Genomic DNA, 15,292 nt, shown 5'->3' with positions numbered 1-15,292 from the left:
TTAAGTACAAAATGAGCTGTTTGGATAGTTATCTTTAAAATCGATTATTCTGCCTAAAAAATCAATTATTCCTCCAAACACTCTAATAGTTGTCAATCTAGTTGTCAAATTTTCAATGCTAAATAAACTATAATTTGAATTTGTTTAGTTTTTGAGCTCATTTGAATTTCAATTGGGTATAATTGATTATGATAATAATTGATTAATATAATTGATTATATTATAATGTAATCTATTTGAATATTGAAATTAATTTTAATTATATAAATTATCATAAAGAACATTGCTTTTTAAAATTAAATTATTGATAAATTTATATTTAATATTATTAAATTTTGTTAAACTTATTTAAAAAATAAAATATATTATTTAACAGTAAAATTAAATTTATAAGGAACCTCCCAAAACTTATTTCAAAACGTGATTCTAGTTTAATAATTAATTATCAACTTTGTTTTACTGTTTGGATATTTTTTTAAAAATTCATTACTTAGGCCCTAAAATGATTATAATATCTTTCCAAACAGGCGGTTTGTTCTATTTCACTTCAACCAATTGACGTGCAAAGAAGGCAACAGCCTTAAGAAGATATGAGCAGATATGCTGCTGGTCCTGTAGCATGATTATACAAAACATGTCCTATTGAATGTTTGCATTTAGGTGTGGGCATTAACTATTTCATGCAAATTAGTCAGCACAAGTGTAAGCTGTAGCAGGACTCCGAGGTGCAAGATAATTGAATTATAAAAATTACTTTTAAAAAAAATAATAATTTAATCATTAAAAATACTCTTCAATCCTATTTATAAATTACTTCTAACATTTTTTACTATTAAATATTAATATTTTAATAATATATTTTTTTTCTCTAATATTAAATGGAGGGCAAAAGAGAAAATTTATGATAATGTCAATCTTGTACAGTACCCAAAAAAATCTATCTATAATTTGAATAGAACCACATGGAGTAATAATTATGACAGGACTAAAATTGTATTCATATAAATAAATTGATCATCATTTTTTATTTTAAAAAATTACATCTAACATGTTGATATAATCTTTTATTATAAATATATTTTTCATATCTTATTTAAATCATTAAAATATTATATATTTAATAAGTTTTTAAGTCCAAGTATTTTTATTTAATTCAAAAGGTATAAAATATCAAGAGCAGGAGGTGTAAAGATGCAAACTAATAAGGTTTTAAGCCCAAGTATTTTTTATTTAATTTAAAAAGTATAAAATATCAAAAGCAGGAGGTGTAAAGATGCAAAATCTATATACTCTACATGTAGTTTTTTTTCCAAAATGTTGCACCCCTTAGCGTGGCTTTTAAGTGTCCATATAAGTGTTGCCACGTTGGTTTCTCTAAAATACTCTCTCTTGTCTTATTTAGTGGGGGAGGGGGGGGGAGATTAGATTTTTTATTTATTTATAAATCATTTTATTAAATTTTTATTGTAATTTTTTTATTTAACTTTCGTTGAACATTAGAGAAATAATTATTAAAGCATATATATTTAATAAAAGTAAAGTTAAAAAATTATTAAATTTTTAAACAGAGTTAATAAATTTTAAAATTTTTTTAATTTATATAAAAAATGTTAAAAATATTTTATAAATAGAGTCAGAAAAGTATACTAATAAACTCTATAATTTGTGCATCAGTATCAGATTAACTTTTGCAATGACATGAATTAAGGGTGGTGGATTGGTTAATTAAAAAAAAAAAAGAAAAAGAAAATTGGGGGTTGTGGGGGCGGGGAAGCTCCCTCTCCATCAAGACTTTTCAGAGGCAAAATTCAAAGGAGCCGAGCTGGTTTACAGTACTAAAATGTCCTTTCAATTTAATTAATTTCCAAAATAGACAGACAAGCACTTGGAGGTTCAAAAGTACCAAACACTCCTTGCTCCCCATAATTTAGCTGACTTTTATATCTTTTTTTTATTTTCAAACATTTTAAAGAGGGGTTCATTATAAAACTCCCCTCTCAAAAAAAAAAAAGCATGAATTCCAATTATAACATGAGAGTTATAATATCTTATCTATACCAACAACAATTAATTTGATTGATAAAAATTTAGTTTACAATCTATAACATCATAAGATTAAATTCTGACATCGATATGATAATTTTGTCAGTAAAAATATATATTATCTACAAAATTTTAAAATTTATATTGTGTGAATTGGTATTTTAAATTTATTTTTTTAAGAAATTTCATAAAAAATCTAACAATGATTAATTCAAGTTTTTGCGGATATAACCCATGTTATGTGATTAAACCAAATATATAGTCCAACATTTATTATAACTTGTATTATGATAGGTTTATTATATTTATTAATAATATATTGTTATATATCAATAATAAACTCTTATAAATTTTTAATTTTTAATAATAAATTTTTATATATTAATATGAATTTGCTACATTCTAAAATTTTTAAGAATTTGAATTATATTTTTTTGCCGATAATTTTTTTTTAATTGGTAGGCCAATTTATTTATTGGGAAATCTGTGTTGGCTCGGATACGTGGATGTAAATTCGGCCACGTTGATGTCAATTCAGACACATTAAAGTAAAGCATTTAATTGTCCCACAACAAGAGAGTGAAACAAACATGAATTGTTCTTCCTGACACAATTTAGTTGTACGTGGACCATAAAAGCATTTAAATGCTCGTACAACAATTAATAAAGATTCGATCCCTATGAAAAAATGTCCTCTCACCAGCTCTCTTACTTTCGAGATGCGTGATCATAGGCTAATTCAAATTAATCTAGACTGTTATCAATATATATTAACAAATCGCGTAGAAGGACTTTAATTGATTATCATTATTGATTTAATACAAATCGTATAGAAGGACTCTGATTGGTTATCATTGATTTAATCAACCTTAATATATTTTAAATTGTTTATTTTTCTATCTCATTGTTAATTACCATCACAGGAGCATCAAACTTTTCAAAAGCAGCGAATGTTTTCCCCTGCCAATCTCATTCCTCTACTCCTTTTCCAAGGAACTGAGTCTTTTCCTCTCCCGAACAATGAGTCTGAAGAAGTCGATTCTGCCAATCTCATTCCTTTGCTCTTCGAAAGTCATTGCTTTTTTTCGGTATCGACTAATGAAGCTTCGGAGGTCATCGCTTTGTTTTCTCCTAGGGTTTTTGTTCGGCATCAGCTAATGCTTCAAAAATCATATCCTCATGCTTGTAAAATGTGATCGTGGTACATTAGTAGATCCTTTTGTCTTTTTAGCAGATCCTAACCTCATAGTCATAGTCATATTTGTTGCCTGAATTCATGAACCCCTTTTTAGTCCTTCTTAATTTCTAAAACCCTCGTCATGACCAAACCAATTTCATCTTAGGATCTAGCTTTTAGCGATTTAGCATCTGAGTTCAATAATCTCCCTGTCCTGTCTATGGATCGGCTCTTTTTATCTGGTATTGATCGCACCATGCCTACGGAAGCATTCGAAATGATGTTATGCTAAGTGCTCTTCAATAAAAGATGCGAATCAGGTGTTTCAGAGCATGCGAAAAATAAGTCCTATAACACGAAGTTTTGTGGTGGCAGGATATGTATTAAATAGGCTCTATGAAGACGTCTTGCTACTATTTCATAGTTCTCAATTAATAGGTTTGGAGCCAAATCAGTTTATGGTTTCATCTGCTATTAGTGCTTGTGCAGGTCTATCAACTTTGATCGAAGGGAACTTTGATCTCAAAGATCTATCCGAGGCTGCAATAGTAGGGCCCTTAGGATCTGATGATAATGTAATGTTCTTGTGGCTCTTTGGATTTCAAGGTCGATGATTCTGTTCATTTTGGCCCCGATTATTTCCCCTTTGATGATCCTAATGATGATGAGCTTTAGTTTCGTAACTCAAAACGCAAGTACATGTTCCAACATTGTTGGTGTACGTATAACATTTGATCATTGTTCCTACTATCACAAATAATCAATCTGATGTAATATAATGTTTGTGATATATATATATATATATATATTAGAGGTTAGTGGAGGGCTTGCGTGAATTGTATCTTGGTATATATATGAACTATGTACTGTACATGTGTTTTGTTTGTGAAGTCTAAATCAAAAAAGAAGATGCCAAAATTAGAGTTAGTAGAGCCCAAAGGACGAAAATGTATGAAGAGGGTAATTAATGAATTGAAGGTAGGCAAGAAAACACACACAGTTAGATTTGATCAAAGTCTTTGGCTCTTTGTTAAGTGACAAAATGGATCGTTGTTAGAAATATACGTGTATATGTATATGTATATATGTATATAAAGCTGTTTTTATTTGTAAGTCCTTCCCGAACATGTTATGACTCCCTCTTCAACACGTTAAAGCTATGGCATTAACACAAGTCCTGTAGAAGATTCTTAGATAGAGAGAGGTCTCCATTGTTCTTCATTTTTTTTTTACTTTATTAATTATATGAATTGATAACAAATGATGAATTAGCATGCTACGTAAGTCAAGGAACTGAAGCTAAGGCAAGTCCTTTCTATTACTTTGAATAGTTGTAAATCTAGAAGATCATTAGTATGAGTAATCTTGTCTTGACTATCCAATCTTATACTTGCCTTTGTCTTCTGATGAATGTCTTTCTTGAGGTTCTACTTTTAGGTAGAACACATGTTCTAAACTTTTCAAATACAGTCTATTAGAATAATCAATTTTTAATTATAAATTTATGCTAGATCAGAAAAACCAGTTTTAATGTTTGATAATAAGAATTAAATCCCAAGCACTTCGAATATTGGAAAAAAAAATTAAATTTTGATTCCTAATACCGGTTTCAATACTTGGCATAAAAAAATTAAATCTCAATCACTTCAAGTATTGAGAAGGATTAAATTCTGAAGATTTAAATTATTAGTTATCTCATTGGAATTTAGAAAGCCATTCTTTTAATATCCCTCTATTAAATTCGTAACTAATTGATTTTTCAACCAAAAATCTCTCATTGTAGTGCCTCTTGAGAAACTAAAACAATTCATTTTCTAATATTTCATGTGTCATTTATCAATTTAATTTAATTTAATTACATTTAATGATGTAGTGAGAATTATTTTTCTCTTATTCCAAAGACTTAATAAATTATAATATGCTTCTTATTGCTTGTATGCATTTATAAAAGGCCCCAAATTTTATTACTTTACAGTCTTTCCTTCCAAACATAACTATTCTTTTTTTTAATTCTTCTTAATCAGATTGTGTACTTGAATCATAAAAGGCAAAGATGGAATTCGATGAGTATGACTTTGTTCAAGACATCAATGACTCCATGTCTTGGTGTATTGTCTTCAAAGTCTTGAGAAAATGGCACATAAACTAGAAAAATCCCTCTTATCATGTCTGGAACATTTCATTTTCACTCATTGATGAGAAGGCATCCATTCAAACAATTCTGAACAAATGTAGGTCACTGACATTTATGACAAATATAGTTTACAAGAAAATTTTTCAAAATGTTGTATGAGGGGAAAAACAAAATGTTTTATATTAAAGTTGAATAAATGTATCCATATTATGTATTCTTTGTGGAAATAATGCATTGTAAGAAAATGCAATATAACCAATCTTCTTATTTGATTTTTATTAAAATCTCACTCTTTTCGTAACTCAATAATGCATGATGGAATCATAAAAAATTAGATATTTTCAACCTTAAATTATAACTTACTATAGGATCGAGAAACAAAGATAAAATGTTAATAAATCAAATATCCAAGAAGAAAAATGGCGTATAGAATAACATTTGAAAATATAACAATCTCACATCCATCCTTATCCATGACATTAATTATATATTTTTTTTAAATTTCTCAATCCCAACCTGTGCAACACACGGGAAAGAGCTTAGTTGTATCTAAAAGATGATTTGTCTAAAATATCATATGCGTAAGCAAAAAAAAAAGAAAGAAAGAAAGAAAGAAAGTGATAAAAATTATTATTTATTCATTTAAGAACAGCTAAATCCCAACCTGTCATAAATGTGCCCGTGAAACACATGTTGAGGTATGAAAGGGGAGAAACATACGAATACAACACCACAACAGATTAATATACTCTATTTGTCCCCATTTATAAAATATTTTTACTCTTTGTTTTAATATATAAGAAAAAAATATATCACATAATTTTAAAAAAATTATTAATTATAATAATTATATATAAAAATAAAAAATTAGACTAAAATATCATGTGTTAATCGACATAAATATGTATTAATTATTTTTTATTAATATAAATTATGAAAGATAATTTAGAACTACAAACCAATAAATTTCATAAATATATTTCACAACCTTATTTTTTTGATACAAAAATACAAACTTTTAAAAATATCTTTCAATGAATATTCTATTTATAAAAAATATTAAATAAAGATAATATAATTGAAAAGGTAATATTAAAAATATCATTAGTAAAAATTTATTTTTATTAAAATGTCTTGCAAATTGACATGAAGTATTAGAAACATATTCACTTGCATCACTCAAAATTAAGCCCTATTGTACGATGAATCTTATTCTCTTATTCTAATTATAAAGTAAAATTAATCAATTTAACGGTTTTAAAAATAATAGTTAATTAATGTCTTTGAACTAATAAAAATTATTTGACTTTTTAACTTTATCTTCACCAAATTTAATGACAACAAAAAGCATGTTTATGAATTGTAATTTGGTGCAATTAAAAAGGAAGAATATTAAAAAAATAAATTAAAGAATATTTTTACTCCTCAACTATTCGTTCAAGAGCATTTGATATTCTAAATTTTTATGTTTTACAATTTTCTTCTTCAACATTAAAAAAAATTATTACTTTGACAGTTAATTAATTTAAAAATTATAGAAAATGACTCAAAAATTATGAAAAAAACTCATAAAATTTTACATAAATACCTTATAAGAAAATTAATATCAATTAAGTCTCATAAATTACATAAAAATAATCATATACATATGTTTTGACCAACCATTATTTTAAAAACTTAATCTATATTAATTTTTTATAGGATACTCATTTGAAATTTTATGAATCTTTTTCTATAATTTTTTAGGTTTTTTTATAAATTTTTTGATTAACCAAAGGTTAAAGTAACTTTTTCAATCAGGATGCCTCAATGCAATATTTTCAAGTGTTAAAGAAAAAAATTGTATCACATTAAGTCTCAACAAAAATGCCCTTTTTCCAAAAAAACAATTAACTATACACCATTGTTTTTTCATTTAGGATCAAATAAGATTTTAAAACTTCATTAGAATAGGGGAGAGTATTTACTTTACATCATCATTAAAAATTAAAATATTATTAAAATTACACAAGAAACTTCACTTTTATTTATCCCTTCAATAGGTCGGACAATTGATGTGCACAAGGAAAAGCATAAAGGGAAGGGAAGCTTCTATCAAAATATCCAAAGATTTGAATTTAATAAAAGGACAAGTTTCTCACATTATAATTAATTAAGAGTTAAGTTTTTATTGAAAGATATGCTTATATTTAATGTCCAATCAAGTCTTGAACATAATTGATAATCTTCAATTAAATAAAACATATCTTTGACTGCCAAAATAAATAAATAAATAAACACAAAAGACATGTCCCTCCCATAACTCATCAATGTTCGTGTTTCACCATGATCAATCCATCGCATGGGTATGAAAACAGCCTGGTGTAGGGATAATGTGGTCAAGAATATATCTAAAAATATGGTCAAAGGATTATTTAAAATGTATACTAGATCTAATATTATCATAATTTGTTATTAAATATTGGATGAAATAAATGGAAATCGATCTTGACCAATCTGCCTAGGTTCACTATATTAATGTATTCTGATTTCGTATTTAATGCTCTGTGTGCGTCTACGTTCACTATATTAATGTATTCTGATTTCGTATTTAATGCTCTGTGTGTGGGGTGTTTGGGGGGGGGGGTAGGTGGGTGGGCCATCATATTGTGCACGATGACAAAAAAAAAAAAATTAGTTAAGTAAAAGTTACTACTATCAAAAGTCAAGGTTAAATTTTCTAAATGAATTGTTTATAATATTTAATCATATAAGTAGCGCCTTAGTGAGGTAAAAGAGGAGAAAATATTAAATGTTTTAGATATTATTAGATTATACCTATATTTTGGACCATGTAAAATGAAAAGAACTTGTATGGTACAGTGGTGGAGGAAGGGAAGGCTAGTAGGAGCTCTGATCTTTCCAATTTTTAAAGGTGTTACATACTTTTAACTTCTTAAAATTTATGAAAATTTTATAATATATATTTTTTATTCCCTGCCCCCTTTATTCTTTAATCTTGGCTTCGTCCCTAATATGGTGAAGAGCAAAAGTATCTTGACAGAGTTAGATAAGTAAAGGATCGTTAAAATGTATAGAATAAAATTATAATGAATAATATTTTAAATTTTATTAAGAAAAATGTCTATATTAAATGATCACTTTTATCGAGAATATAATTATTTCTCATAGAATGATATAGTGTGAAATGTAAAAAGAAAAAATTTACATGAATGGTTTTGGGCAATGGTTTGTACAATTATCATGTTGTATGGGTTTGACTTCAAGAACAAAATTCAAGGCCCAACTATTTGGCGGATGAGCCCAAGTTGGAATTTGGATCATCTTCTTGGGACTCGCTTTGCTCCTCGTACCTCTTGCTCCTCTCATGCTTCATGGCAACAAATTAAAAAGTCCAAATTTAATATTTAATATTTTTATTTTTTAAATAAAAAATTGTAAAAGTTTTTTTAAGAAATCTAGTCACCAATCTGGATAGACATACTCTGAATAGTGTAGATTAAACACAAATGCTTCATATTTAATATTAATTTTTACAAATTAAATATCTACTAACAAATACTTTTGAAAAAATTACAAGTTAAATATTTTATATCTAAATTATATATTTAAATAGTTAATTTATAAAAATTATAAAAATTGAATAAATGTAGACTTTCCAGATTCAGACTTATTAAAATTTTTTATTATATTTTTATTTTAATAAAATAAAAAAAAATAAAACATTGAATCTGGGTCCTGATTTTGCTGTTATGCAGCAAAGCGTGGGAGAAGGAGCAATGGTAGGAAGAGCAAAGCCAAATGCATCTTCTTGTAGATGGTTTTTATATGGAGCTTCATAATATTCTAATCCAAATTAATTAGCAGTACTGAATAACATAGGATTACATGTATAATCTAAAAGCCACAAACAGAAATCGGAGTCTAAAGAAGTTATTCAAATTCCCAATCAGATACCATATAAGTTTCTCCAATCATCCCAAATTACAAACTCTAATTCCCAAATAATAAAAATCAATCATTTGATCCATACTTTCTCTATTAAAAAATAAAGACATTTTTAACTGAATCTTACCCACTAATAAAGTAATTACCTACTTTTTAAGTTCTAACTAATTCTATCTTTTTATATTTACCTCTATTAAACACCTTACAATAAATATAAAGTTATTGTCAATGGGGGCACTTTTTAAAAAAGGCAATGATTATACCTCGAAAGACTAAAAATGTCTTACATTTTTTAACATTCAACTCCTCAAAAAATGCCTTATATTTTTTAATGGAGGGAGTATAATTTTGATGTAGATAAAACTCATTTTTTAGACTTTGATTTGATGCAAATAAGTCCCTATAATTTTGAATCTCTTACAATCTAGTTTTTTACAATTTTAACTATTTAAAATGTTAGACCTAATATTTTAGAATATAAAACTATAGAGAATAAATTTATTATTAAGGCTTGGAGACTGATGTTTTAAATAACTAAAATGACGGGAATTGAATTACACTAAATATAGAGATTGAATTGCAACGAAGCCAAATTAAGAGAACTAAGTTGTATTGAGTTAAAGTTTAGAGATTGTGATACAACTGAGTTAAAATCAAAAGTATATGAACAAAGTGATCAATTTTACCAAATATAATAAAGAAAATTATACTACGAGAATTACCTGTATTTTGGAGCTTCATAATATCCTAATCCGAATTAATTAGCAGTACTATTGAATAACACATGATTATATGTACAGTCCAAAGGAAAGGGAGTGAAAGAAAAAGGAACAAAATCTCAAAGCTTAATTGTTTAATTTTTGTTCTTTTGGCTGGAAACTGTTGTTTATTCAATTATCAATAATTAAAGGGTTAACATTTAACTAACTCAATGCATATTTGAAGCACCACCCTAGTTTAAGTCACAAATAGAAATCAGAGTCCAAAGACTTTATTCAAATTAAATCAGATATCACAAGTTTCTCCAATCATCTCAAATTACAAACTCTAATTCTCAAATAGTAAAAATTAACCATTTGGTCTATATAATTTTAACTCAATTAAAAATTAATTCATGAACTTTAATTCAGTACAGCTCAATTTCTATAATTTTGATATATTAAAACTCAATTATTGATAGTTTAAACTCTTACAACTTAGTTCCTATAATTTTATCTATTTAAAATGCTATATACCCTACTTTTTTAAAATAAAATTATAAAGAATGAATTTATTATTAAAGATGAGGCTAATATTTTAGATAGTTAAAATTATAAAATAGAGTTATATTATGTTAAAGTTTAGAAATTGAATTACAATTAAATTCAAGTATAACAATCCAACTGTACCAAATTAAAATTTAGGATTGGGATATAATTTATTTAAATGTACATAGACCAAATGATTAATTTAACCAACTATAAACCTAAACCATAAACTTATGCCAGAAACGCACAAATCAAATGGGTGCTTCATAGCTTTCATCTTGGTTCAGTGGCTCACAACTAGTAGGAGCTCATATGAGGAAGAAGCAGAGTAGAAGTTGAACACTGTGAAGCAAACCATCCATGATTTTCCAGAAAGTTCCAAACAAAATGACCATACACGTTAGAAGATTCAGAGGCCGCGGCTGCAAGAAAGAGATATTGAAACACAGTTTTGAGATACGTGCGATAAGAAGTATTTGGGTTCTGAATGTGAGCTTTTGCAGTGGAGAGAAGAGTGATGCATAGAGCAGAAGCTCCTGCAACTGCTGCGAGCGTCACAGTCTTGTTGCTGTTGCTCTTGTAGATTGTGAAGCCGTACACTAATGGCGGCACAGACCCAAATATGAGGAATGATAATGTAGCAATCCACATATGATGATAGTAATTCTTTCTCTTTCCCAGCACCTCATAATATCAATCCAGACATTCACCTGTCTGATTATTGCCTCTTGGTTGCTCTGATTTCAGTCCTACCATCTGTAAAAGCGAGTTTCCAACGCTGAAGATTCTTATAAACTTTACTTAAATACTGAAAACTTAGATGGGTCATTAACTAATTAAAACATTAATTTAAAAGTTAATAGTCAAAACTATATTTGAATTGTAATTAAATCAATTATAAATAAAATATTTTATTAAATTGATCAATATATATGATTTATCGATATCACGTATGTTGACTTGGATTTTAATACTTACAAAATTTTAAGGGAAATTTTTTACCTAAAATATCCTACAAAATAGGGAGTGAAGAATAATTTTTTATATATATTTAAAAGTCATGTCATTAACTTTTTATTATAAATTTTTACTTCTACCCTTGTTAATGTTGGTAAGAGAAATTATTTCTTCCCAACTATAATACAAGATATCTTTAAAAATTTTATTTAATCTAAAATATAAGGTATTAGATAATTTTTATAATTATCTTTTCAATTATACTCATACTTCATTTATTATTTTTTTATAAAAAATGATGTATTAAAATTTTAATTATCATTATTAAAGCATATATATAAGATATTTAATAAGGGTATAATTTAAAAATATAGTTTTTTTAAGAGATAAAATTTTATCTAACTTTTTTTTAATACTGTAAAGTAATTATTAATACCTTATATTGGGGTCTAGGGGAGTATATCATTGAATAATATAAATTTAATAGGAACAAAGTGAGAAACTTATTGATTTTTTAGATAAATTAATAAGCTTTAAGATTTTCATTAATTCAAATAAAACATATTAAAAGTAACTTATAAGTAACATCAGAGAGAGTATATCAAAATTGTTTGTCTAGGAAAAAAAAACTAATCATTAGATTAAATAATTAATTATTGGTATTAAATAAGAACAAACTAGAAAAAAAAATGATATCTTAATTGATTAACTTCTCTTGGTGGAATGCATTTAGATAGAAATACCTTTTTTTTTTTTACGTAAAAATACCCTGTAATATGAAATGAAGAGAGCTTTATATTATTTATCGAATAGATTTATAGTCTAACCTGATTAGAAACAGGAAGTGAAAAATATTATTCAATGCACACCATATCAATGAGAAATTTGGGATAGTAACCAAGATCCTTTGTATAACTAGATGGCTTTACTTTACATGTATAGAATTTGAGATGAGTTGTATTATATCATAGTAACACTTTCTGTTGATTTCGTATTATACATAATATGATTAAACCTAGCTTTCTTGACATTTTGATTCATATTACTCCACAATAAATGTACATGGAATGAGCAAACTCACCTTATAAAAAATAAGTATGACATGTCCACCCATCAAGTTTGCAAGAGACAGAGTTAAAATGTGGGCTGCAAGTTCAAAGTAATAATTAAATTGACAAATGCTACTCTTAATTCTTTCTTTTAACTTGCAATTCTTGACAAGGAATTGAGGAAAACAAAAGGAGTGAAGAAGAATGAGATTGGAATTTGAATAAGATATTGATCAAGTCTTATTACCTGTGCAAGAATAATCAGCGATTGTTGCAGATATCACAATGACAAGGCTTATAACAGATTCCATCAGACCACCAAACACAATGCTTTTCAGAATCTCCCATTTCTTATTACTTTCTGGAATTTCTGTTGATGAAATACCACCACATCATCTTGTTGCAGCATATTATGCTGCTTAATTTCCAACAGGCAAAATGTAGGAAATACAAGAATACACAAATATTCTAAAATAAACGAAGCTTGGGTTAGAGTTATATCAGGTCGTGGAGTAGAATATTCAACCCAAAAGTCACGAAGAGATTGATCTACTAAAATTCTATTTAAGAGGGACAATAGATGCACCTTAAAAGATAAAGAGATAGAAAAGAGCAAAGCGACATGAGAAAAAGGTAATCTATTTTGGGGTGAATTTCTCCTTCAGCCAACCGTACTTATTTATAGTGTGGGAGGTTGTCATAAAATAAAAAAATTATATCGTGGTAAATCCATCCCATTATGAGAGGATGATTGCGATACAATATTCCTCATTAATACCGAGATAAAGCCTCAAAATTTGGATTCAATCAATAATTAATTATCACCAAACCTTATTAAACGAGAATATATCAAATAAATGCTCCTTAACTTGATATAATATCCAATTCCTAATCAAGAGTGGATATGTTAGTCCAACACAAAATAATCAACATGATTAATGATCTAAACAATCAGTATCTAAATAGATTCAAGAAACACTTCACCTTGAATAGTTTCTTCCAAAATCAAAACTTTCTGGACACAAGCCTTGCAATTGGGACAATAGAATCCTTGTGTGGGTGGCTTTTGATATAAACTTTCCAGATACAGTTCTTTCACTGATCGTTCATTCTCTGTTATTATGTCAACTTTTTCACTTTCAATTGTCATATTGTTCAGAGAATCCTCCTTAGTTTCATAGTTCTCTAGCACTGTGTTACATGAACATTGTAGACTATCAGAACATGAGGAAATATATTGCTTTCTACCCCAGTAAAATATGTTTCATATCTATTTGGTTGTTCATCTCTTGAGAAAAACATGTCATGATTAGTTTTAGATAATGATATTCTAATTTACTTCTTCCAACATAATATTACTTATTTGAATATATTTTTTCTTTGTTTGGGTTTTACTAATTTGATTTCCTTCCACACAAGTACTGCTCTATTACCATCTCTCTTCTCATTACCCAAGCTGAATACTAAAAGGTTTTAATTGAAAAAAAGATAGTTTGATGATTTGATCCATATTCATATGATAAAACCAAGGTACTAAAATTCAAATAAGTCATTGAATTTGTTGAGATAGTGATTCAAATGTCAGTAGTCCAAACTATAATTAAACCTAATTAAACCAGCAAATCCATCCCATTAGAAACTCTTGATCGAATTGATCAAGGAATTGATTTACTTTTTCACTGATTAACTAGCCAACTTGAGCTAAGTTTTAATACTATAGATAAAACCATTATCCAATATAGATATTTCATCTATCTATGTCAATGAGTTATCAAAGCACTAAAGTAAACTTTTTTAAAAAAAAAAAGAGGAAAAAACTTAGAGCATGTAAATCTAACTTGAACGTTTAGCTGATCCCACTTCTTCAACCTCTGTCTCTGCCTTCAATTGCCTCATTATGCGTTCCGTTCTTTTCACTTCACACGCCAAAGCAAAAGTTAAGCCTCTTGAGCTAGATGTCTATCTATATAGAAATAATACAGCCACAAGTTACCTTGAAAAAGTCAAGTATTAATTATATAATAGAAATTATATATAAATCTCACACAATATATTTAAATACCTCGAGATATATTGTCAAGTTGTCAATAGTTTTTATAGTATTTAAATGTATTGTATGGAGTTTAAAGTAATTTTTCTTTATATAATATATTCAAGTTAGATGAAATTACACAAAATTACCATATTTTACATATACATGTTTTATATATATAGTTGATTAAGTAAAAGGACTTCGTTTTGAGCTTGTATAAATACATAATCACTTCAATATTTTTAATTAGGTTTAACAATACTTGAATTTAACATAACTATATAAAACAAAAATTCTTTTTATATTCTAATGTTGCATAGATATTATTTTTAATCATATATAATTATTCATAACGGCGGACTTTAGTTTCTTTGTGAAAACTACGGTGGTTGATTATTAGTTTCTCATTTTCAATTCAATTTGTGATCATGGATGTGTGTGTGTGTAATTGAGTCAAGATTAAGTTATGGGATTTATCATTTGAGAGTTATTTCCAAACGAGGCCTTGTGTGTGTGTGTGTGTGTGTGTGTGTGTGTGTGTGTGATTTAGACTTTAGATTACAAATGATTTAGCTTCATTAATCAAATGCGATATTTTAGACTTGATAGTTTTTGAAAATATAAAGTAATATGTATTCCCACAAACAATGGTAACAATTGATCAAATTAAACTTGTTTTATTTATTAATTTGGTGGGCATCAAAT

The 15,292-nt window shown here is 27.2% G+C and overlaps 1 protein-coding gene and 1 long non-coding RNA gene across 2 annotated transcripts; one reads left to right on the top strand and one right to left on the bottom strand.

Moving 5' to 3' along the window:
* The first annotated feature begins 3,001 nt into the window (after positions 1 to 3,001).
* Positions 3,002 to 3,910, top strand: LOC129289697 (uncharacterized). Its single transcript, XR_008588189.1, has 2 exons — positions 3,002 to 3,540; positions 3,710 to 3,910. It is a non-coding gene; the product is annotated as an uncharacterized LOC129289697 (long non-coding RNA).
* A 6,785-nt stretch (positions 3,911 to 10,695) lies between these two features.
* LOC129287639 (membrane protein of ER body 1-like) lies at positions 10,696 to 13,742 on the bottom strand. The gene is made up of 4 exons (XM_054923859.1): positions 13,540 to 13,742; positions 12,803 to 12,925; positions 12,588 to 12,652; positions 10,696 to 11,305 (listed from the first exon to the last, which is right to left on the bottom strand). Exons 1-4 carry the CDS (start codon positions 13,703 to 13,705, stop codon positions 11,243 to 11,245), a joined length of 417 nt encoding a protein of 138 aa, XP_054779834.1. The 5' UTR covers positions 13,706 to 13,742; the 3' UTR covers positions 10,696 to 11,242.
* Between the last annotated feature and the right edge of the window lie 1,550 nt (positions 13,743 to 15,292).

Source organism: Prosopis cineraria, unplaced genomic scaffold, assembly GCF_029017545.1.
Source record: "Prosopis cineraria cultivar Desert tree isolate PC_DT_omini unplaced genomic scaffold, ASM2901754v1 PC12, whole genome shotgun sequence".
In the NCBI taxonomy this organism is placed as follows: Eukaryota; Viridiplantae; Streptophyta; class Magnoliopsida; order Fabales; family Fabaceae; genus Prosopis; species Prosopis cineraria.
The sequence above is the reverse complement of the archived record's forward strand: the minus strand, read 5'-3'. Positions and strand labels throughout refer to the sequence as shown.

Bases quoted from the DNA above. Each gene is read 5' to 3' on its own strand.
- LOC129287639 (XM_054923859.1), bottom strand. From the start codon at position 13,705: ATGACAATTGAAAGTGAAAAAGTTGACATAATAACAGAGAATGAACGA. The intron at 12,926-13,539 runs GTGAAGTGTTTC...TTTCATCAACAG, and splicing joins TTTGGAAGAAACTATTCAAG to AAATTCCAGAAAGTAATAAG. The intron at 11,306-12,587 runs GTGAGTTTGCTC...TCGCTTTTACAG, and splicing joins TCATACTTATTTTTTATAAG to ATGGTAGGACTGAAATCAGA.